The 24,953-nt window shown below is 26.9% G+C and overlaps 1 protein-coding gene across 3 annotated transcripts in view; it reads left to right on the top strand.

Annotated features, from left to right (window-relative positions):
- The window catches only part of LOC122858944 (protein kibra), a 44,952-nt gene extending 21,528 nt beyond the window's left edge, over nt 1-23,424 (top strand). For 2 of the 3 annotated variants that reach the window (XM_044162192.1, XM_044162193.1), the window contains 7 exons: nt 17,512-17,620; nt 17,765-17,924; nt 18,019-19,599; nt 19,677-19,763; nt 21,099-21,288; nt 21,384-22,540; nt 22,633-23,424. In XM_044162192.1, the coding sequence (XP_044018127.1) occupies nt 17,512-17,620; nt 17,765-17,924; nt 18,019-19,599; nt 19,677-19,763; nt 21,099-21,288; nt 21,384-22,540; nt 22,633-23,020 (3,672 nt within the window). In that variant the 3' untranslated portion in view covers nt 23,021-23,424. Of the gene's footprint in view, nt 1-14,222; nt 15,551-17,511; nt 17,621-17,764; nt 17,925-18,018; nt 19,600-19,676; nt 19,764-21,098; nt 21,289-21,383; nt 22,541-22,632 lie in introns of those variants that run through there. The other variant, XM_044162191.1, reaches the window with a different exon arrangement.
- The last annotated feature ends 1,529 nt before the right edge of the window (nt 23,425-24,953 follow it).

Raw genomic sequence — 24,953 nt, 5'->3', positions numbered from 1 at the left:
CAATTATTCTTCAGAATAAAGTTCAATTTTAGTTGATGATACAATCTCCTAAAATTGTAAATTCCAAATGATCAAAAAAAAAAAAAAGTAAATAAATAATAATAATAATAATTTTTTGGCTCATAATTTTAGAGGCAATTCTAAAATTGATTTTTCTCCATCATATAAATAATAAAAAAAGGATATAATAATCGTCCCCCATCATTAATAATCCATTTCAAAAAATTTTGATAGACTTCTCCGAATTGAAAAATAAAAAATTTGAAAAAAAAAGGAGAAAAAAAAGCACGTTCACGCAAACCCACCTGGAGTGTGTGTCTCGCCTGAAGAATCAAAACAAAAAAGATAAATGAAAAAAGTAAAAAAAAATTGAAATAATAATAATGTTAAAAGTACATTGAAAAATTGAATTTTATTTTCTTGTTTAGACCCCCGTTGAGAAGTGAGATAATTACCGTCAACTAATCTCATGGGATTAAATTTCGCACCATATTTTATATGAAAAAAAAGTAAAAAAGAAAAAAAAAAAAAAAAAAGAGTAATAAGTGCACGCGTGTATTGTAAAACCATATACATATATAAAATGATATAGCCAAGAGGCAACATGGATCTACATTGGTTTGTTTCTGTTCTCTTGATTTTTAACATCACATGATGATGATTCTTGATGTTGCTGTTTTGTGGTATTAATTCTGTATATACACATACATGCGACAATAGTATGGTCAATGTTTAAAATGTGAGTAAACGAGAAAGAGCATAAAAGTGACTTGGCAAAAGCCAAGTTGAGAGCAACAGGCCCTGCCACGAGAGATTGGAATGTCTCCTGCTTTTTTTTTTTTTTACCTTTTTTTTTATTTCTCATCTCTCTTTACAAGACATCTTTTTATCTTTTTTCTTTCAACGTCTATTCTCGCGCCATTCGTATATATCTTGTCTTATCCCCCTGCCTCCCACTTGAATGCATCGCATAAAGAAGAAGCAAAAAATGTGGGCCCCAAACATCTCTTTACCCTTGTCCTCACTTGATCCTATATCGTTGAATCGTTTTTTTTTTTTCATTATATTTCTTTCTCTTTTTCTCTTTCACGATATACTTTCAGTTGTCTAGATGAGGCCCCCGCACATCGACTCCATCCAAGACTTTCGGCGTAGTGGCTCCCGGTGTTACGCTCGTAGGGCCCCTCGGGTATTTTAACCGAACGACACCGACAATTCCCGATGTAACAACACAACAGGATTGGTCATTATTACAATGTGATTGCTCTACACTCTTATTCATCTGCTTTAAAACCTCTTTCACATATTATACACAACATTTTTTTTTACCAAAGGCCCAAATATATATACATATATAACATTTTTATATACGATAAGGATATACCGTAAATCGCTTTTCAACCAAAAATAACTTCACCCTCGGGTGCCATCCAACTGCTATATAACCCGCATGCTCTCCTGACATCATTTGGATATTTCTTTTTGAATATTATTTCTACACTCAAAGTATAATTTTATTTTTATTACTTGTATTTTTTATTTTTAAAATTTATATACTTTATTTCATTTAAAGAGGAAAAAAAAAATAGGTAGTTTAGGGATTTATTGAGTTGAATAAATATCTAAACATATTTAAATTTTTAATTAAATAATTTTTGATTTGTTTTTTTTTATTTTTTATTATTTACTCTTTTTGCAAATATTTGAAAAAATATCAAATATCAAATATAATTATATGTAAATTAAATATAGCTATACAAGTTTGAAAAAAATTTTTTTTTTTTTTTTTATTACATCAATATAATTTAATTAAAATTAATTTAAAAAATAAATTTTTATTTATCATGTTTTAATATAAAAATATTGAAACTTATTTGATGCTGGTGAATATATTAAATTGGAGAAAGCATTGTAAATGTCTGTTGTATTGTGGTGATGACGCGTACATCATACAGCTCTTTTTATTCGTAATGACTTTGACCTTTGAGGTCGATAGGTGTAGTGAACAGTTGGATTCTCAAGAAGAGAAGAACATACACTATCTGTTTATACATACATACACGCTCCATAAAATATTTCATCATTAAAATAATAATAAAAAAAAAATTAAAAAAACATTTTCAAAGTAAATTGAAATTTTATTTTTCAACAAATTTTATTAACTCTTGTGAAGCAAATAAAAAAATAACAAAAATAAAATAGAATATAAAAATTGCAGGTTTATATTTTTTAATTGACAATTCAACAGTTAATTCTATGCTCATCTAAATTCTCATTTCTGCATTTATATAATATTATACACGTCTGCATACCTGGCAAAATATTACAAAGTGTTTCTATAAAATTTCAATTGATAACTAATAATTATCAAGTCGTAAAATGATTCTACACATGATCATTATAAAATTTTTTACATTTAAATTGTTCATACAAAGTAAGCACAAGAAAAATTAAGGTAGACGTAGAATGTGAATAATAAATACACGTTTGATACTGTCGTATTTGAAAAAATGAAATGATTATTATTAGTTTATTTTATTTTTATATTTTGTAAGGGAAAAAAAGCGTATTAAGTCAGACAGGTAAAAGGGGAATATTTAAATGCAATGAAGCAAAAACAAGAATGTAGATGTAAGAAAAAAAAAAAACATACAAAAGGGACTGGAATGGTAGATAAAAAGAGAGAGAAAATCTTTGGTTACATGGTTCCCTTGGTTGTTGGTTTGTATGGTGGTGACCTTGCCATGTGTGTATAGGGTCGACGTACGCAATTGACTGGCTTCATAGTAATATACTTCTTCATACTTTTTACTTGTATATATATTTTATCAATATTATATTTAATATCACTTGTTACCTTCCTTGAAGCCAATATGTGCTCCACTGGGATTTACGTAATTTCAAATATCCCATGTCACACATCTAAGATTCTTAGAAGCCACATATTTTTTAATCCATACTTTTCTCAATTTTTTTTTTTTCTTTTCATTTCTTAAATATCTTTAATGTATAAAATTTACTCTTTTTTTTATCTCATGGGAATTATATACTTACTTGATAAATATTTCTGTTTTTTTTTTTATTTTTTGTTTAAACACTTTTTTTTTCTTTTTTTATATTTCACATTACGTATTATTTATGAGTTTATTTTCATTTCCCACAGGTTGTTTTATATGATATACCTATAAGACGCATCGTTCATGTTTTTACTATTTTTTTTAATTGCAAAATGTACAAGAAATTTGATCAATATACTTGTCTTTATGATTACAATTGACAATCTCGCTCCATTATTTTCTTGTTGGATAATAATTGATAATTGGTTTGTTTACCTTCAACTCACGAGGTTATTTTATTTATTTATTATTATTATTATTATTATTATTATATTTATTATTGTTTGCTGCATCCATATATATATCTCAAGGATTGTATTAATATATATATTTTTATTTTGATATAAATTTTGTCTCAGTTTAAATTTAAAATGAAAAAATAATACAAGCAAATTCTTTTTTGTGTAAAATTAAATGAACATCAGATGTTGATAAATTTGGCATGATATATTTAAAGATGTATATAGTTGTAACAGCTGTGGAATTTGTAGGTAATACTTTGGCTAGTATTTTTGATATTTCTAAGAAATATTTTGTGTATATATATAAATTTCATAATAGCAGAGTGTGTGCATGTGTGTTTTTAAAATACTTGTGGTAAAATTTGATGCGCATTTGTAATCTCAAATAGATGCTACATAAATACATATATGCGTTGGTATTATATCTGTATAATAATGTACATTTAGATTTGAATAAGAAAAAATAAAATGTAAAACGTGATGATCGGCTAGGCAGATGGGTTGGAAAGTTCGATGTCCGGAGCATCGAGCAATAATCATATACCAATCTGGCTTCCTCAATTCACTGATCTCATTTACAAATAAACAGTTGGACATATTTAATAATAATAATATAAATATCAATATTCCATTAATCTTTTAATAAACTTGATTTCTATTTTTAAATCATGCTTAAATTTATTTATTTTAAATATTTTATGTACAATCACATTTAAATTATCAAAATGAATTTTTTATTTTTTTATTTTTGATTAAACTTGTCATGATGATATATTTTTTTACTGATGAAATGCATATTCAATTGGAATGTGTTGTAATAAATCTAAGAAAAAAAAAAATAATTATTTATATTTTATGAGTATTTTGATACGTATATTTATAAAGATAACAACAAAAGTTTTTTTTAATGGTTAATTTCTTTAAAATATCATCAATTATTGTATTTATATTTTTATCACTAATACGTTTGATCTAAAAATAAATTACGTAATACAACATTCTAGTTCACTTGATGCAAAATGTATAATAATATTATTTTTTTTTTCGCCTTAATGCTTTGAATTATTTTTATTTTTTTATTGCATTCCTAGAAAGGAAAATTAATAGTCTAAACGTAAATAACTAAGGCTTATATGATTAATTCAATTGAAAGGAAACAAAAAAAAAAAAAAAAATATTAAAACTTTCAATTTTGTAATTTAAATGATAGATATTTTAAAAATGATTAATACTTTGATATTATATTTTATTAAAAAACATTTATTTCAATGATCATTCAAAGATATCGCAAAATGATAATAAAATATATTAACAATTGTTTGATATCATATCGTGATTTATTTTTAAGATATATCAACAATTTTGTTTCAATAATTTTTTATTTATTTATTTTTACATTTATTAATCGAAAATAAAAATCACAAAAATTTTGACACGTCGTGGGACAAAATATCATGTATCCAAATTTCCTCAGTTTGATAATTTTTTTTTTTTTCTCAATATCAGAATTTAACGAATTTTTTTATCATCAATTTAATGGAATTTTTTTTATGTGTCAAAGAGATATGGTTATATTGCGATAATACCATCACATTTCAATTTATTATGTCAGCTATAAATTTTTTGAATAATACCATCACAAACTAAAAATATTTTTTGCCTACGTGACTTCCTTTCAATTTTATAAACCACTCAATTATTTCTATTAATAAAAACCAAAACAATTTTTCTAGAAAAATATAAACTGTTTATTATTATTACTAATTTTGTAAAATATTTAAAAAAAAAAAAAAAAACTAATAATATAACGAAAGAATTTTGTTATTTTTATTTTAATACGCAACTTATCGATTTTAAATAACTGCGCACCACGTGCCAACGGCATCAAACATGCCACAAAACTCCGTTATCATCAATATTATTATCATGATATATAAACCATTTGTACATGTATGCAATTATTAAAATTACACACAAACACAAATGTGTTTGTGTAAGGTAAAACAGCGAACAACAACACGACGTATCATCGTTTCTTTTTAATTGGCGCCGGCGTCGGGTTAATTGGAAATTCGCGAGTAACTACCGTACACGAGAATATCGATGAAACAAAAAATAATATAAAATTAAAAAATAAATAAATAATTAATGTAGAAATAAGTGAAAAATAAAAAGGGTTGTCTTAACGATGAATAATTTTCAACACAAAAAATCATTTGAAAATAAAAAATAATCTAAATGAAAATTAAAAAAAAAATATTTAAATAAACTGTATAATTTTTGTTAAAAATAAAAATCAAGTATTATTATTTTTCTATTATTATTATAGTTTATAATTTTCATTTAATTTTTATTTAATAGAAGAATTTATTTTCTTAGTTATTTATTTTTTTTTTCATTGTGCCAAGTATAATTACTTGATTTGTCAGAGAAAAAGCAATAAAAACATAAAAGGCATGCATTAACTTTGTTTATTTAAAAAAATAAATAATTTCACAGCCAATTAGAAATAAAAAAAAAGTAAAAATGATGTGCAAATTTTTATAATAATGTGGTAATATTAAGTTTGATTTATTAATTTATTTTACCTGTTGGAATTTAATCGGTAAATATATTTTTTATTTTCTCTTAATGCTTGAGAAAATAAATAAAAATAGAGCATATAATTTGATGCAAATAATGAAAAAAAAAAAAAAACAAGTCATAAAAATAGAGATGTGTTGATCATCATCAGGCAAGGAAGTTGGCAATGATCTACGTTATTATTATATGAAAATCAAAGTAAAGTAATTATTCTGAGCAGATCCTGGGAACAATATGCAGTTATTTAACGCAACTAAAATGATAACAATAATATACTGTTTTGTATTAATTAAAGTGGATTAAATTATCATAGTTCTCACAAAGATTGATGGTAGCTTTTTAAATACATATTACACCCTTGTAAAAAAAAAATTAATCTCGTGACAAATCATTACCAACTTAAATACATAAATTTACAATTAAAACAAAAAAAAAGATTATTTTTTTTTTCTTGATTATTCTTTTTTGTTCAATTTAAAATTTTATATATTTAACTCGAGTTAATTACATGGAATTTGATAATTGGTAGAATGTGAATGTGACATGTATGTTACCTTACTTGGTAAATTGTACATATTACATGAAAACTTGTATCGATGAATTTCACAGAATAATTCAAACATTTTCTATATCACTATTCTGCGAATAAATCATGGGAATTTTTTTACATTTGTGTTATCCATGAAATTTAAAATTAAGTCAACAAGTCACTTTCACATATAAAAAATTAAAATATAATAATTTTTCAACTGACCTGATTGGAAAATGAAATAAAAAATAAAGCAAAATGCAACAAAATTAATTAATATTATTTATTTTCAATAGAAAAATAATCCTAAGCATTTCATATGAGTATCTATAATTTTTATTTGAATTTAAAAGTGGTGAAGATATAGTATCAACGTTGCCAATATATTTACAGGAGAGAAAAACTTTCCACAGTTGGAATTCGTAAAATATCTCGTTGAATCTTGGTCGGTGTAACGGTCCTTATGTATTTTTATTTTCTCACTTATGCGTTGTTGTTGTTGTTGTTGTTGTTGTTGTTGTTGTTGTATATGTTTTTTGATAATACATATATATAACAGCATCATATGCATTTATTGTGTGTATGCAAAACTCACATTGATAAGTAGCTCCTTGTCCTTCTCACCTATCTCGCATTTCACATTTGTCTTCGTGGTTGATTCTCGAGACACTTGAATTTAATATTTTTTCATATGTGTGTATATTTGTGTTTGATATAACCAGAAAAATTGCATTGACAACTAAAATATACACAACGACATTGACATATAAGATAATTACATAAAAAATATTTCGTGGGAAAGTCAGATAACCATAACGATCAATCTCCTGTATCAATTAACATCATCAGTCATAAAAAATTAAAAATTTAAATTAAAAAAACATTGATATTTCTAAATATTGATAAACTTTATAAATGAAAAAATATATTATATATTTTTTTTATTATTCATTTACTTAACATAAATATATTAAGAAATTTTTTTTTTTATGAAAAACAAGTAAAAATATAATTTTGTATTATATAAATTTGTTTTTCTTGTGTAACCGTTATTGCTTTGCATCATCAATTAAAATAATAGAGTATAATTTTCCTTCTATTGGATTTTTTTTTTTTTTTTCTGTCTGAATATTAAACAATAAAAAAAAAAAAATTAATAAAAAAATTTTTTTTGTACTTGAAAACATACATGTCATTATTATCATCCCACTAACAATAAAATTTGTTAAAGAATATGCTCCTTTGTTTTCATTTGTCAGTCTAATCAAGTCTACATTATTTTCATTGTTATTAATATTTAAATCAACAATTTAAATAAATTACATAATTTAATATATATATAAAAATACAAAAAAAAATAAAATACTTTTACTTTTGAGATATTAATTTTTAAATGAAAAAAATAAAATAATAATAATTATGATAAATAAAATTATATAAAATGAAAAAAAAAGCGACAAAATAATAAACATGATGATGATGATGATGATGATGCAGAGTGGGTAGACACTGGCTTGTTACAAAAGGCGTCACGGTATCAGGAGTTTGCAAGAGAGACCTGAATTCCACAGGTTCTCAATACCACATTGCTTGAGGGCAAATTTTATTATAAATTATGAACGCGTTTGAGTTTAGCTGGTATGGTATATACACGAGAAGCATGGCGCTATAGTATAAAACTAAAGAAAAAATTATTTAAAAAATAAAAAATACCCATAAGTTGGTTGTGTCATGGCGATGGTTGCAATATTAAAAAATGCATTCAAGTGCTTTCTTGTTTCTCAGGGACATCCGCCTTTTCTACATTATTATTATTATTATTATTATACACACACCCTCATCTTATTTATTTATTTATTTTTTCTACTTGAAATTATTTTTATATATATATATTTTTATTTAATTATAATTTATATAGTAAAAAACATGTGTGTAATTATAAATTTATACAATTCTGATAATAGCTATATACATAAAAATTCCTAGCTTCATTCCAAAATATAAATCCACAAAAATAACTCTTCTGGCATTTATGATAATTGCTCCTGTCGCGTATCAACGGCGCCACTGATCGTCATTCAAGTTATATATTTTTCTTCAATTATGTGAAAAATATAATATAACAAACAAGTATGTTTGTTATGTTTACTTCTTGATTCTTCTTTCCCGCCTCAATAAATTCCACAAGGTATATATATATAATACATAAATCTACATTGATGTATATCTATATATTTAATATTAAGTAGTTTCTCGGAATTGCAATTAAATTCTTCAATCATATTGTCTTGTTTTTTTTTATTCACTCTGTAGAGTGTATAAAAATATTTAATATTCTCTTTTTTTTTTTTTTTTTTTATGTTTTGCAATTTTTTATATTGAAAAAAAAAAAACTCATTAATCTAAGGATTGGAAAAAAAATATATTTGAAATTATTATGTAATTGAGATTTAGCTTTTAAGTTTTTTTTCAATGCATTATTACGGATAATGATGATATTATCAATGGTGCTCTGGTAAAAATATTGATATTATGAATTATATTTATTTTTTTTTAAATTTATATTTCCGGAAATCATTATTTTGTGATAATGATGATGATGATAGAAGAAGAGGTGATATTGAAAGGGGGGATTTTAATGAATGTTGAGAATCAGGCTTGACAAGCAGGATCAGAAAAATTGCATGCGTATAATTGTGTATTTCTGTGTATAAACTAGCTAGTTATAAGTGACGCTTACTACTGGTGTGACACTACCGGAATTCACGTGCATTCCTAAGCAAGAGTGTAGAGAAGGTAATGCTGATTTTTATCAGAATTAAAAGAAAAAAAAGAGGAACTCACGACCCCGTGTGTACGAAACTTGTATCCCTCATTTACTTTCTCACTTGCATCGTATGCATTATAAAGTCTACAGTTTTACTTGGTACCTGTATATTATCTTCTCATGTATGTACATTCAAAACGTGGCCTCTTCTTCTGATCATGTTGAGAATTTTTTTTTTTTAAAGCTTTCTAATTCTTCATTTGCTATAATTTTTCAGAAAAATTTAAATGCCTTGGAAAAAAAAAAAAAAAAAAAAACTGCCAGTTTAGTTGGTTTTTTTTTTTTTACACTTTTCTTGGACCAGGTGTTTTGGGATGACAACAACAACAGGTTGATTTCTTATTTTTTGATTGCCTTTAAAAGAAGGGATGATGAGGGATGAGATGGAACAATATATTTCTTTTTTATTTATTTTCTTTTTTAACAACTGAAAGATCAAGTCGCGTGTGTACTCTGGTGCCAGGTTTCTATCATAGTCACGTGCCCCACCAAAAATTCTTTCTTTATATTATCTGGTCTTTGTTCGTCAGCAGCTGTCCATTTTGGCCCATAAGAAATTCCTCACTAGTGCATCAACGAGGGCACTCCCTCTTTTTTTCTTTGTATCCTGTCTCTAACAAAAGTCTTCATGTCACTCAATAAAAAAATTTTCTATACATGTATCCAACTATATATCTATTCAGATTAAATCTATTCACACTTCTACTTCTTCAAGCTGTGATGAAAAATTCCATCGGAGAATAATGATAAAAAAAAAAAATTTATATATATATATTTTGATACATTCCTTCGTAAACAAGCGATGAAACCAGGACAAGAAAAAATGTCGAGGAAAGAAGGGGAGTAAACAAAGCATCAAGGTCATTTGGTGGTCACAGGTAGATATTTTTTGGTATTAAATTATGCAGCTGCAAAAAAAAAAAAATATTTCCGGGGGCCCAAAATGCTTTTCGTGAATCTTAACTTTTTTTTTTCCTCAACTTATTTATCTTTTTTACTTTGTTTTAATTTTGTTTCTCTCCTCATCATTATTATTATCATCATCATCTCTTTTTTGACTTTTTTCATTGCTTCTCGACTGCTGCCACTGTCTCGCTCATAATTTTTTTCATGTTCATTTTTTATCTTCTCTTTTTCTTTTTCGCCCTTTATTTATTTTTTTACGTTCCATGGAGTTAGTCTTCCAGATGGAAGAAGAGAGACTGGTTATATCTTCTAATTTTTGTTCTTATGTCGCCCTATTTTTCTATCTCTCTTTCATCTGAACGGCCCATTTCATACGGAATTCGGTAGCCACAGGGCAATCACGTGAATCCCCGGTAGCGCTCTAACTCTAAAATCTAATCATTTTATTCTTTTTGGGTCTCAAGTGAGGTTATAAGCTTTGTCTCTGTTGTTTTGTATTATTCGACTTTTCTCTTATTTTTTACTTTCAAATGAACATTGATTACGATGAAAAAAAAGCTTACAAAAAAAAAAAAAAAACCAGAGAAAACAACAGACAAAAAAGCAGTGATGAAGAATCATAGAATAGCAAATACAAAAGACCATTATTGTGATCTTTTCTTGACTCTTTTTATCTGTTGACTTCCATCAAATGTCTTCGTCCCTGGGTCCTCTCTCATCACTCAAGCCCTGCGGGGCCTGAAAAAAATTCTGCGAAAGATCTTGATCCAAGAAAATTACTCGAGATCCTTCAAACAATATCTCTAAATTCTTTACCATTTACTATATGTATGAATGCAAAAATGAGAAATTAAAGAATGAAAGGAAAACACATTAGAGAAAATTTTGAAGTATTACGAAAATGCTATTATAACTTTCACACAAACAATTTTCTGATCGCTTTGCAAACCAAAACACGTCCTTCCAAGAAACTTACGAACTGAGAAAGGATGAAGAGAAGGAAAGTACTAAAAAACAGTTCACTCCAGAAAAAAAATAAATAAAAATAAACGATAATAAAAACTCAGCAAAAGTGAAAAAAAAAAAAAAATGAACAATTTGCCTTTCTTTCCCTTGCAATTATTTTTGCTTGGAATCCAAATTCCAGTTCAATTTTTTTTTTTACTCTTGTTATATCATTTATTTTATTCGATATAATATCTATTTGAAAAAAAAAAAAAATTGGAAGCCGGAAGCTTTGAAAAGATTTAAAAAAATAAAAATAAAAAGAAACATTATTTCCTCTCTTTTGGTATTCGAAGGATTCATTCGATATGTATATGAATAGAGAAAGGTTATAAGCTGTTTTCGTGTTTGAATGATTTGCAAGGGAACCCGTGAGGCAATTATGAGAACTGAAATTCCTTGAGGCTAGGGCATTCCCAGATTGTTTTATAGGAATCGTTCACAGTTTTTACATCCTCGCTAGTGAGTGTATATGTATATGAAAAGAGAAATGAGAATATATCTTGCAGACTGTATCAAAACATGTTTGTGTATGTATATGTACATTCGTGTTTTAAAGTAGTGGAATTCATGCACACTGCCCCTCTCTGATTCTTTTCCCCTCGCCTGCGTACTATAAAAGGGGTCTCTTCTTGGTTGGGCCCTCGGGGCCCACCAAGAGCTGAGCGCGGCTCAGATAAATATGCGGGAGGGGCCGGAATTCCTCACTCGGCTGCATTCCAATCTTCTCTTTCTTTTTTTCTTTCTATCTCTTTTTATTTCACAACCCTGCATACCGCGGTTAATGTGTATAAAACTATAGCTTTCTTTCTCTTTACTACGCTATATATTTTCATCGAGGCATTTAACTATCTAAATCTCACTCTTTTCCGCATTTTTCCTTTCTCTTATTTTGTTTTTCTAGTTATTGTCAATATCAATAGTTTTTCCACCATGCTGCAGTGCTTTTATGGCCAAATGAAATTAAAGAGAAAAAGTGGTGAAAAATTCTCGAGCTTTTCTTTCAATTTTATTATCATTTTTCTGCACATGTACCAGTTGCAATATTATATTCACTTAATTTTTGGCTTCGTATATTTTTTTTTAGCATATTTTTCTTTTTATCTTAAAACCTTTCAAGGAGCTAAAAAATGTTGTTCAGAACTCTATATAGTTTGCGATGGAACTTGAGTGATATAAACTCTTTTGCTTCTCTGATACTGCACAAACATTTTTTTCTCTTTTTTTTCTTTTCTTACACTACAGAGTTTGTATACCTGAGCGCTGAATCTTACGAAGACCTAAATGTATATCTTCTCTAAGAAATTTGAATCTACTTAATTTTTTTAGTTATTTTGTTCATTTTTTTTAGCCCACTTTTTTTTCATATAGCTTGGTTAATGATGATGAGTTAAGCAATGACGTAATTCTGTTGAAAATTTAGTAATCTTTAACATAGTTTTGACCATTTGCGGTTCCTTTTATCTGAATTTTTTTTTTTTCAAAAACCTAAAAAAAATTTTAAAAAAATATCCAAGAATGATACATAAAATATATTAAAATCATATTTATGTATTTATTTTTTCGATCTCATAATTAAAAAAAAAAAAAAAAATTTCTATAGATAACTATAGGCATTCTTTAAATGCCAGCTGGAGTACAGCATGACTTGAATTCCGTCTTTCGTATCGCTTGTATTTATTTTAAAATGAAACAAGTAACATAGACCTCCTTATAGGCAATGACCTCTGGGTTATTCTCAAACAATATCCACCTAATCTATTTATCTTTTTTTTGATTAATATTTATTTTACTAATGACAAATAATATAAACGTAAGTAATCTGCACAGTTCGTGCACATTTTCAACTTATCGCAGTGCATTCAATATGAGGTCTAACTTTACCATCAAAATTCCAGTGTATATTCCAAAACTTAATAAGCCTAAATGACTTTTGTCATATACAAAACAATTTTTTTTTTTTTTCCAAAAATTCTTGAAAGGTATTCGGCATTGAATTCAAAATAATCTGATTTTTTTTATCAAGAAAAATTTTTAAAGTGTCATGATCGTTATTAAAGTGGATCCAAAATAATAATAAAAAAATTTATAAACTAAAAATATTTTGCAAGGATATTTTAAAAGTATCAGTTAGCAAAAAGAAAAAATAAAAAAGTCATTTTTGAAAGGCAAAAAAAAAAATGATCGGGCGACATGATTAGACATTATACACTAGATTAGTCTCACTAGTAGTTGATGGATCGTGTATAGTAAGAGAATGAGATAAAAGCATTGGTATTTCTTGTGACGATTGGTCAAAGTAAAATAGCCTCGTGCTGAGGCCAAGGGACGCCCAGAAATTCCATCGTTCTTAAGCTAAACTGTGTGTTGTTGATGCTCAACGCGATTTCAAGGTCGGTTATACTACAACGCGATGTGGCGGCGGTTGCAGGGTCGAGTCGTGACCTCGTCGGTCTTTGCAGGCCTTCTCCCTCGTCATTTTTTTTTTTTTTTTCATGAATGTTTTTTTTTTTTCTTTATTTAACGTTGTATAAGTAAGCATACATTCAAAGCCAGTCAAATGCATTACTACAGTTGTTGTATTTCTGCAAGAAAGGATACATTGTAAATATATAAAGAATCTTGATCTTGATCGCAGAATCTTAGTATCTTTACTTGTTTTTTTTCCTTCATCTCTTTTTTCATCGTTCTCTTTTCATCATTCAATATTCCAGGCCACGAACCGGCGAAAACTACTGTGGAATGCAGTTTTGCATGAAACGTGGGAGTCGTGAGTGAATTGAGAATATTCAAGAGTGCCTTTGGTGTACTTGGCTTGTGCTGATGTTACCTACATGTACCATTTGAGCGTCTCTTTAGTAAGGTCCATGAAAAAGAAGGTGGGAGGGAGGGAGGGAGGGGTATTAATAAAAAAAAATAAAAATGCTAAAAAAGCAAAATGCAAAGGAGGGATGTATTGAAGAAAAAATAAATAGAAGATGAATAAAAAAATAAAAAATAACAGTGTGGCTGGCGTCGTTACGGTTGTGCGCGATCAACGGTTGCGCATGATGTTGAGATCCGCGCTTTTTGCTCTGTAAAAAAAACCAAGAGTAACAAGGAGAAATGATATGAGATGAGCAGGACCAAGAACAGCATCCTAGTATAAGGGTCCCTGGGGCTGAAGACGTGTGTATACATTCGCTGAGGTATCGTGCATCGTATCAAAAGACGAAGAAGAAGTAGATGATGATGATGATGATGATGATGAAAATGAAGAAGAGAAAATAATAAAGAAGTGAAAGAGATGCAGCAGAAAATAAAATGAAAAAGTAATGGCAAGAGGGGTAAAGAGATATGTACCAGGTAGAAGAAGGACGAGAGAAAAAAATAAGGTGAGTCTTTGCATCGAGCAAAAGAAAAAGATGGAGGATAAAAAAAAGAGGTGGAGCAGTGGTAGAGGAAAAAGGAGAAGGAGTCTCTCGAATGTTGGTAGAAGGAGACGATCGTTCGCGCAAGAAGAGTGTATACATTTATATATCTATAGGAATATTAAGAAAATAATATATATATAAAAGAGAGAAAAAAGGATAATAATAAAAATAATAATAACAGAAGGTAAAAAAAAGAGGATCCCTTAAAAATTGAGTTTAGAAGGTGGGGATCAAAATTTTGAATCCGTGCAACTGGCCAGTCTTAAGGAGGCCTTCGCGAAGATGAGGTGAAACCGTGGCTCGGCGCGAACACACGCCTCATCTCAGTGTTATTTTTCTGTTGATTTATCAGAGAAGTAAGCTGGCACACTCTGGTTATTACAATCGGTATGGACCGACAGTATACACTATGTGTACTTGTACCAGCACAACAGTACCGTACATATATTGATAATTATAATAATCAAACTTATACTGACGATAAACAACAATTTTATCAGCATCATCTTCAACAACAACAAAAACAACAACAACAAAAATATCATAAACTTCAAGAACCCCTTTATTCAAATTATAATCAAAATCGTGTACAACAACAGTATCAAAATCGACAAAATCATCAACAACATCAAAGACAAACACACTTACGAAATAATAATCATCAAATTCAATATCACAGGGATTACAATCAAATTAATACAAAAAATAAACATAATCAACAAATACAACAACTTCAACAACAATATCAAAAAAAAAATAATTTACATCAACAAGAAGAACAAATTTATGAAAATATTGTATCACAATATCATATGAGAATGTGTTATCAAAATGATTATGAAAATGATGAACAAATTCAGCGTTTTTACTGGGAACAGTGTTATAAACGTGATGATAATGATGCTATGGCATACTATTACTGTGAATATGTAAGCAGTGAATTGTTATTATTATTTATTTTCATTTTAATTTGCATTTTTTTTTAACATTTTTTCATTTTCATAAATGTAGTACAATATTATTTTGTTAGATGTTTACACAAGTACTTCATAGTATTGTGAAGCTACTTGTTGTTTGTTGACAGGATACCACTTGTTTTACTAGTTTGTGTTATACATGTGTGTGAGTGTGTGTGTGTACGCAATATCATTGAGTTAAACAAAATGAAAAAAAAAAACCTGATTGGAATAATAACGTGATTTTTTCATAATGATTACGTGAATTGTGTTTGTTGCGAGTCTTATTTTTTTATTTTTCTTTTTTTCTTTTTATGTCATGATTTTTTATTTATTAATTTTTTTTTTTTTTATAAACCATCAAGTTGTGTGTTTATATTGATTTATTATCATTAATAAATGAAAAAAAAAAAAGCTCTATATTTTTATTATACGAGTTTATATTTAAATATTTAATATAAACAAATAAAAATGAAAAAAAAATTATCAATTTTATAGTAGTAGAATAAAATTTCAACATTCTCATTAATTCAATCACATTTAACTAAAAAATTCAATATGTCACCTTGAATTTGTTTCATCATGTGTATTTGATTTATTACTGATGAAAAATACGTGTGCCCACGCTGATCAATGTGAATGTATTAATTAAAAGAAAAAAAAAATGATTATTATTCAAATCCGTCATTTATTATTCATTCTTTTTTATTTGACATCCAAGGGCTAAATTCTGATATTAGTTTTCTTCGTGAAATCCTCGAGCTTTTCTTTCGATAATTGACCAATAAAGTTCACGCGGTTTTATAATTTTAGAAATGAATAAATAAAAATGACAATTTAACATCGAGTACATCTAAAAATACATTATGCCAAAAAATGACAAGTCTTCCATCGTGGTCAGTGCTTGTCAATATGACACTGATAAATTTCTTTCTATAGCAAACATATCTCATAAAATCATAGAGCATATTTTGTAAATTTTTCGTTACAAAATGTAATTAATTTTACAATGAATCTTGGGAGTATTCAGTGATGGCAAGTGGTGAAGTTTCGTGTCAGTCCACAAGGACAGAACATGACTAGTTCCCTTCTAATAAATAAGCTGAATAACATGTTAATATGTTTTACGCATTTCCTCGTGTGATTATGTTTACCAACATAAATATTACATGTTCCATGATAATCTATTATTTATAACTATATTAATAGTTTTATTTTGCAATTTGTTTTGTATATTTTAATATACAAGTAGCAAGTGTTGCATATTTATTTAAATTTTTATTTAATAATATAAAATAATAGTAAATTTCAATATTCAATTCATAGATAAATTTCATAATCATCTGTCTTATTCAAAACTTAAAATTGTTTTAAATATCATCGATAAACTATTGAAATATTTTTATCAATTTAAAGTGTCTTTTTTTTTTTATTTTATTTATTATTTTTTTTCGGTTTTTGATGTGTTGGTTGACTGTATTTAAAAAAATATATGCCAAGAGTCAATTTGATGATTTTAAATATGAATGTGACATTGATTTAAATATAAATCCGTGAAATAATCCGAGAGTGACTGTGGTGATACACGTGACATGATGAATTTCGAAGACATTTATCGCCTTGGAATTTGACGCCTCTGCGTATATATATATATATATTTTCGAATAAAATGAAAAATATTTAAACTGGCTTTGAAATTGTATGCGTATTTTGAGAAGAGAAGGGGTCAAACGTGTTATTTATGTCACGAGTGATTCGCTGGTTCAATAAGCCGACTACTTTCGCACCGTTAATTTACAACGGATGATCTTTACATCCATCTTTTCGACAGTTCATATATTTTAAAAAATTTTAAATATACCAAATTTATTTATATATAATTAAACTTGATGACAGATTTTTTAATTTTATATTTTTCATTATTTTTGTTTTAGGCAAAGAAAGAAATTTATGACGTGAAACAGCAGAGACTGTATCTTGCCCAAGATGAATATGATCATCTTAACAATGCCCTTACAACACTGGGAGCCTCGAGAACAAGTTGTAAGTTTAATAATAATCTAATTTTTTTAATATTTAATAAATTATTGCAAAAAAAAAAAATATTTAATGTATAGATAATTCAATTGATTATGATTTGTTTTTTTTTTCTTATTTTTAATCATAAAAATGTTGATTTTTTTACAGTATGCTCGAGCTCGAGTTCACTCAGTACAAAGTACGACCCGGATCTTCTCAAGTCTGATGTTGCGATGGCAAGAAGTCGAGTATCAAGACTCAAGATGGAATTGGAGCAGATACGTGCCGAGATGAATTGCACTCAACGTGGTGTCGATACATTAGCAAAGTAAATGTCAACAAATTCTTTAACACATTTTTTTTTTTTCTTCTATCTCTATATATAATGTAATTTAATTTTGTAAACTTTTTATTCTATCTAGTGTGGAATTGAAATTGAGTGCTCGTGATGGTGGCTGTTATAATATAACTGAAGCACAAGCAATAATGACAGAACTAAGAAATATACAAAAATCATTAATGTCTGGTGAAAAAGAAAAAGCTGAAATAATGCAATCAGTTGTACAATTAAAAGATGATTTAACAAGAATTCAAAATTATGAAGGTAGTCCAGATGCAAGTACATTAAGTTTACCAAATGAAAAATTAAGTACAGCATCACAAACTGATTTACTTGAAGAAATTGTACCAATTGGTACAAGATTAGCTGAAATGGCTAGAATGAGATTACAATATGATGAAGCACGTAAAAGAATACAAATTGTACAACAAAGACTTGCTGATATTGAAGAAAAAGTTATACCAGGTGAATCAGAAAGTGATAAAGATAAATTATTATTATTTCAAGAAAAAGAACAATTATTAAAAGAATTACGTAGTATAACACCATCAACAAGAACTGAACAAGAAATGAATAAAATACAAACTGAAATAAATAGACTTGAACAAGATTTAACAAATGCATTACAGCTATCAAATAAAACAATAACAGTTAGAGTACGTTTACATGAAGAAAAACGTGCATTAACACAACAATTAAGTGATGCATTTAGATCAATGACAATGTTAGAAAGTCAATTAAAAAGTTTAAGTGCAAGTACATTATCTGTTAGTAGTAGTTCAAGTTTAGGAAGTTTAAGTACAACAAGTAGTAAAGGAAGTTTAAGTTCTGGTTTAAGTTTTACTGATATTTATGGTGGACCACAGTGTTTAGGTTTAGTACAACAAGAACGTACAGTTGATATGGTTGATCTTCATAGAAGAGTTGAAAAATTACTTCGTCATTCAGATAATCATCTTGGTATATTGAGTACTCCATCACCAGGTAGATCACAACCAAGTTTATCACCAAGATCAAGTTTATCAAGTGTTAGTCCACCTATATCACCACTTTATGAAAATGCACCAATGGCACCACCTCCAGCTTATGAACATGTTGAACAACAAAGACGTCAGCAGCAACAACAGCAGCAGCAACAACAACAACAACATCAATCTCAACAGCTACATCAACATCAACAACAACCATCTCCACTACAACAACAACAACAAAGATTACTTGGTCCAGCAACATCACACCATTTAGAACGAAATCATCTTGAGGATAGACTTGCTGAACTTCGTTTAAATCAACAAACAATACAAGAACAAATAACAGCAAGTAATGAACATCTTAAACATAGTCAACAACCACCATTAGAAATGCAATCTGGTAATATGTCACAAGGTAGTGGTCTTGGCAGGCCAGCACTACCATTGCCACAAGAACCACCACTATCACCAATAAGTGAAACACCACCAATTATTGGTAGTAGATCAAGAGCAAGTAGTTCTGGAACAAATACAAGATCTGTATCAGCAGCTGTTTCTGATGAAAGTGTTGCTGGTGATTCAGGTGTTTTTGAAGCTTCAAATAGACGTAAATTATCTGGTTTAAAAAATATTGATCCACTTGCTTTTGGTGAAATTAATTTAGAAACAGCACAAGTGCAAATTAAATTAAGGTAAATATTATTTAATTCTTTTTTTTTTTAATTATTATCATAAAATTTATTAAATATTATTTTTATTTTTCATTTAGATATTCAGTGACTGATGGTCTTTTACATACTGGCATTGAAAGAGCAAGAAATTTAGCTGCACTTTTTATACCTGCAAATACACGAGTGTAAGTAATTTTTTTAAATTATTTAATAATTTAATTATGAATAAAAATAAAGTTGCCTTTTGCTTAGTTGAAAGTTTTTTTTTTTTTTGTTAATGGATTTCGGAACCCAGTTAAACAGGCCAGGTCAAAAATAGAATTCCATGTTGGTTTAAAAAACGAATTAAATAAATCTCGTATCATGGTCATCACGATGTTGACAGACTCGTTTTTTTTTTCTTATAAAAATCTTGCATGAACAAATATCATAGAAATATTTCGCAATTATTAAAATTAGTTACCAAAAATAGAAAAAAAAAAAACTTGAATATACACTAGGAAATCACTTCAACAATTAATATCACAGTTGACTAATTGCTCAATGTAAAAAAAAAAAAAAGATAAATAATAATAATAATAATTTTAATTTAAAAAAAAAAAAAAAACTACTCAAATATTAAATACAAAAAATAATAATTTATCAGCTGAAATAAAACCATGACATCAGCTTTTTCTATACGAATCTTAGTATAAGTAGAATTTTTACGGCAAAGTTTTACAGTAAAATAAAAAGAAGAAGGAAAAAAAAAAATTAAAAAAATTCCAGCCAAGATGATGAGTCGTAAAATTCTTCTTGATTTCCCCTTCAACAAATGTAACTATATATACAACAGTCAAAAAGATCAGCCGAGAAAGATTGGAATGTAATTATGAAATCTTTCTGACTGGCAAGCGTGCAGAAATAAATTGTTGGTAGGGATGGTTAGACAACTCAAAGAGTATCTTGACTCTGTATATATTTTCAAGTCAAAAGCAACAGCCATACTCTTTGGATCAATGACCAGGGCTTCTGTATATATATGCTTGCGTTAAAACGCCGTTATGCAATGATTATCGCCAATTCCGTTGGTTGATGGCGCGCACAAAGAATTCGTCGTCGTTGATAATTGTATAAGCTGATCATAAATTTCGTAATTGAAAATATAAAATATAAATTCATAGTTTACAATAAAAAAATGACCATTTTATTATTTTATAATGATAAAAAAAAAAAAACAAAACTCACCATTAATAATAAAATTAAAAATTATAAGCATGAAAAAAATAATAATTATATTTAAATGAAAATAAAAATAATCACAAGATATAAATATGATAAGTTGATCATTTTAATATGCTACTGTATTTTCAAGATGATAATTTAATTGACTAGCGTATAAAGCAAGATTATAATATTATAAAATCATTACATTAATAATTTCTTTTATGTATATATACAAATAATATTTATCATTTAGACATGTAGACATATTACTTGATAAAATAATAATATTAATAATTTTTTATTATTTATTTTAGATATATCAAAGCAGCATTATTACCAATGCAACCACCAATAAATCACATGTGCTGTACAAAAGCTGTAACTGATTTAGACAAACCAGTATTTGGCGAGACATTTCCAATTGCTGTTCCACTTAATAAACTCTATACAAAAACATTGCAGGTCAATGTTTGGTGTTCAAATGGAGAATCTGAGGAGTGCTTGGTTAGTTAAATTTTTATTAATTATTTAAATTAATAATAATAATTGATAAATATTGATAAATTATTAATTAATATATATTAATTTTTTTATTACAGGGTTCAGCCCAAGTCTCACTTGCAGATTTTAGTCCAGAGTCTCCAAGTATTAAATGGTATAATTTATTATCATTCCACTTTATGCAACCATCAACAACTGATAATGCAAGTGGAAGTACAAGTTCTATCTCTTCCAAACAAACAAGACATGATAAGCAAGAATCAGATATATCTGTTTATCGTCAATCACAAAACACCAAAGAGGAAAGTAGTGATGAAAGTACAATAATTAGTTCTCAAACATCAACATTAACTAGAAATCAAGGATGTGATGAATTACAAACAGCTGTATCATTGAGACTTGAAGAACTTGCAAATTGTCTTGGTAGTCCAGAGGAAGAAGATGAAGAGCATGATAGTGATAGTGGAAGTGATGACAGTGATGAAGAAGGTATTCTTGTTGAATTTATGGTTGAAGAAAATGTACTTGAAGATGTACTTGAGCATGAAGAGGAAGAAGAAGAAATTGAAACAAATGAAAAACCTAATAAAACAGAAGATAAAGAAACAAATACTGAATGTACATTTATACCTGAACAAGGAAAACATAGAAAATTATCAGCAGCTGGTGTTATGCCTGGTGGTGTTTATGATGATAAAAATTCAATAGTCATTAAAAGAAGTCAAACATTTTCACCAAGTGCAGCTGTTAATAGAAATCATTATATATGTAGATTAAATCGTAGTGATAGTGACAGTAGTATGCCACTTTATCGTCGTGGTGGTCCATTTCAAAGAAATTCAATTGAAAGACGTTCATTACGTTGGCGAAGACCATCATCAGCATTAAGCTGTAAAACAGTATCAAAAAAATCATCAACTCATTTACCACAAACAGCTAGAACATCACTTGATTTAGAACTTGATCTTCAAGCTCAACATGCTAGATTAAGTAATCTTCAAGAAGAATTAAATAGATTACGTAATTTAAAATTACGATTAGAACAAGCACGTGAAAATGGTGATACAGAAATTACAAATTGGCTACTTGAAGATAATAAATTTCAATCACTTATTGCACAAGCTGAAAGTGAAAAAAATGGTAAAAGTGCTGAAGATAAAAGAGTTGAAAAAATGCTCAAAAAAACATCAAAAGAAATTTATAAACTTCGTAAAACAAAAGCTGGAAAAGGAAAACCTGATATTATTTCATTCAAGTAAGAATTAAATTACATTTATTTTTTAATCATTTATATAATTTATTTAAAATTTTATTAATTTATTAATTTATTTATATATTTATTTACAGAGAAAAAATGGCTTTCTTTACACGTGTTAATATGAAAGTACCAATTTTACCAATTGATGAAAATAATTCAGAACAATTGACATGTCATCATAGACGTCATTCATCTGAACCAAGTACTTCTGGTCATAATTATCATCGTCAACACACTGTCAAAGATAATTCAAATAATACTGAATTAATTAATTTACGTAATGAAAATAGTATAATTCATAAATTAAATCGTACAAATACAACTGGTATAACAACAATTATAAATAATACAACAAGTAATACAGATGTTAGTAAAACAATACGTGAAGTTGAAGAAACAATTGATGATGATACAAATAATGGTGAGCCTAAAAGATACGAGTATGTTGTCGATCGAGTACTTGGTGTTGAAGTTTAGAAATTTATTAAATTAATAATAATAATACTGATAATAATAATAATGATAAAATACATTTGTAAATATATACCATAAATTATTTAATTCCAACAAACAATGTCATTCATAAAATTATTTAATTATTTTTTATTATTATTATTATTATTACTATTACTATTTTTTATTATTATTCTTTTTATTATTAATAATATTATTATTGCTATTATTATTATTACTATTATTAACGATTATATTATTGATACCAGTCTTTTTTTTTTTTATTGCATTCAGTTTTTCCGTTCTCGTATCATTTTTTTTTTTTTAAATTAAATTTTTCTGCTGTGAAAATTAGTACTGCCTTGGGATGCACTACCCACCGAGCAGCTGGTCTGCAATTTTTTTATAAATAATATGATGAATTTACAGCTGTTCATCATACATTTTTGAAAACCTTTTTTTTTTTTCTTTGCTCCAACAATTTTTCATTTATTTATCAATACTGAGTGTATAAAATTTTTGAGCTTGACAGAATGATTTTATTTTTAATCGAAAAAAAGGATCAATGGATATTTTTTTTTAATTTTAAAATACAAGTGCCTTTTTTTTATGAAAAATTAGTAAACTAGTGCCTTGATGTAATAAATTAAATTATTGTTAATTACGTCGATGTGATAAAAAATTATAAACAATGAATATTACAATTTTAAAAAATTAAATTTAAATAAGTGTAATTTTTGTTTTTAAATTTTTTTTTTTTTTACAATAATTGTAAATTTCTGTTCAAGCTCGAATAATTAAAATAATAATGATGATAATAATACAAAAATATTCTAAAAATTAATAAACGATCATGAGAACGAGAAAAATAAAGAAAAAAAAATAAAACAATTAAAATAGTTAAGCGTTATTTTGTAAATAAGTTTGTAAATATTATCAGGTTACATGAACATAATTATAAATAAATAAATATATATAAATAAAATATCTATGCATACATGTGTTGTGTACATAGATACACTGAATATTTTTTAGAATGAAAGATGAAAATTCGCAATAACAAATAATGCATTACATTATAATATGCATATTATTTTTGAACAAATTAATTGATGAATCATTTCATTATAGCCACTGAAAACAATGCCTAAATTAATGCAAAGAAAAAAAGAAAAATCTACAAAGTTTGATTAAAAGAAAAAAACATTAAAAAATAATTTAAAAAAAAAACGAAAATCACTTTGTGCCTTCGTCCTGAAAAATGACAACAAAATTATAAAAAAAAATGAAAAAAAATGCTTTGTTAGTTATAGTTGATTAATGATAATTAAAGAAAAAAAAAAAATTATACAAATAAATTATTGAATTATTTATTTAACCCTAAACTATTTCCATAATTTTTTAAAAATGTTTTTATTATTTTTTAAATTATTAGCAAATTTTTCAAATTAAAATTTTTTTAACCGCCATTGAATTTATATTTCGCAAGTACGTTAGATGTCGCTCAATGCAATTTTGCAATTATTGGCATATTTTTTTTTTTCAATCGAAAAAATAAATAAATAAATAAACACACCACCAACAAAGATACTCCATATTTCGAAAACAATTCATAACATTATTCAGTGTTTTCAAGTTCCACAAATGGATTGTCAAATAAAGTTAAATAAATTATTAAATAATAAAAAAAATAAAAATACTATTCAATGAAAATTATAAACAATTTAATTACAAAATAATATTCACTATTATTGTTATTATTTTGTAATATAAAAAAGCGGGAAATTGGTAAAAATGTGTAGTTTATATTTTTGTGATTATTTTTTATTATCTCGATGAAACATTGTTATATTTTGTGATAAATTTTGAGGTATCTGTTTATGTTGGATTGTTAAAACTAGTTACAACAAGAATAGCAAGTTTATAAACAATTTAATGTCTGGGTATTTGACCTAAT

Source organism: Aphidius gifuensis, linkage group LG6 (assembly GCF_014905175.1).
Source record: "Aphidius gifuensis isolate YNYX2018 linkage group LG6, ASM1490517v1, whole genome shotgun sequence".
Classification (NCBI taxonomy): Eukaryota; Metazoa; Arthropoda; class Insecta; order Hymenoptera; family Braconidae; genus Aphidius; species Aphidius gifuensis.
The sequence above is the reverse complement of the archived record's forward strand: the minus strand, read 5'-3'. Positions and strand labels throughout refer to the sequence as shown.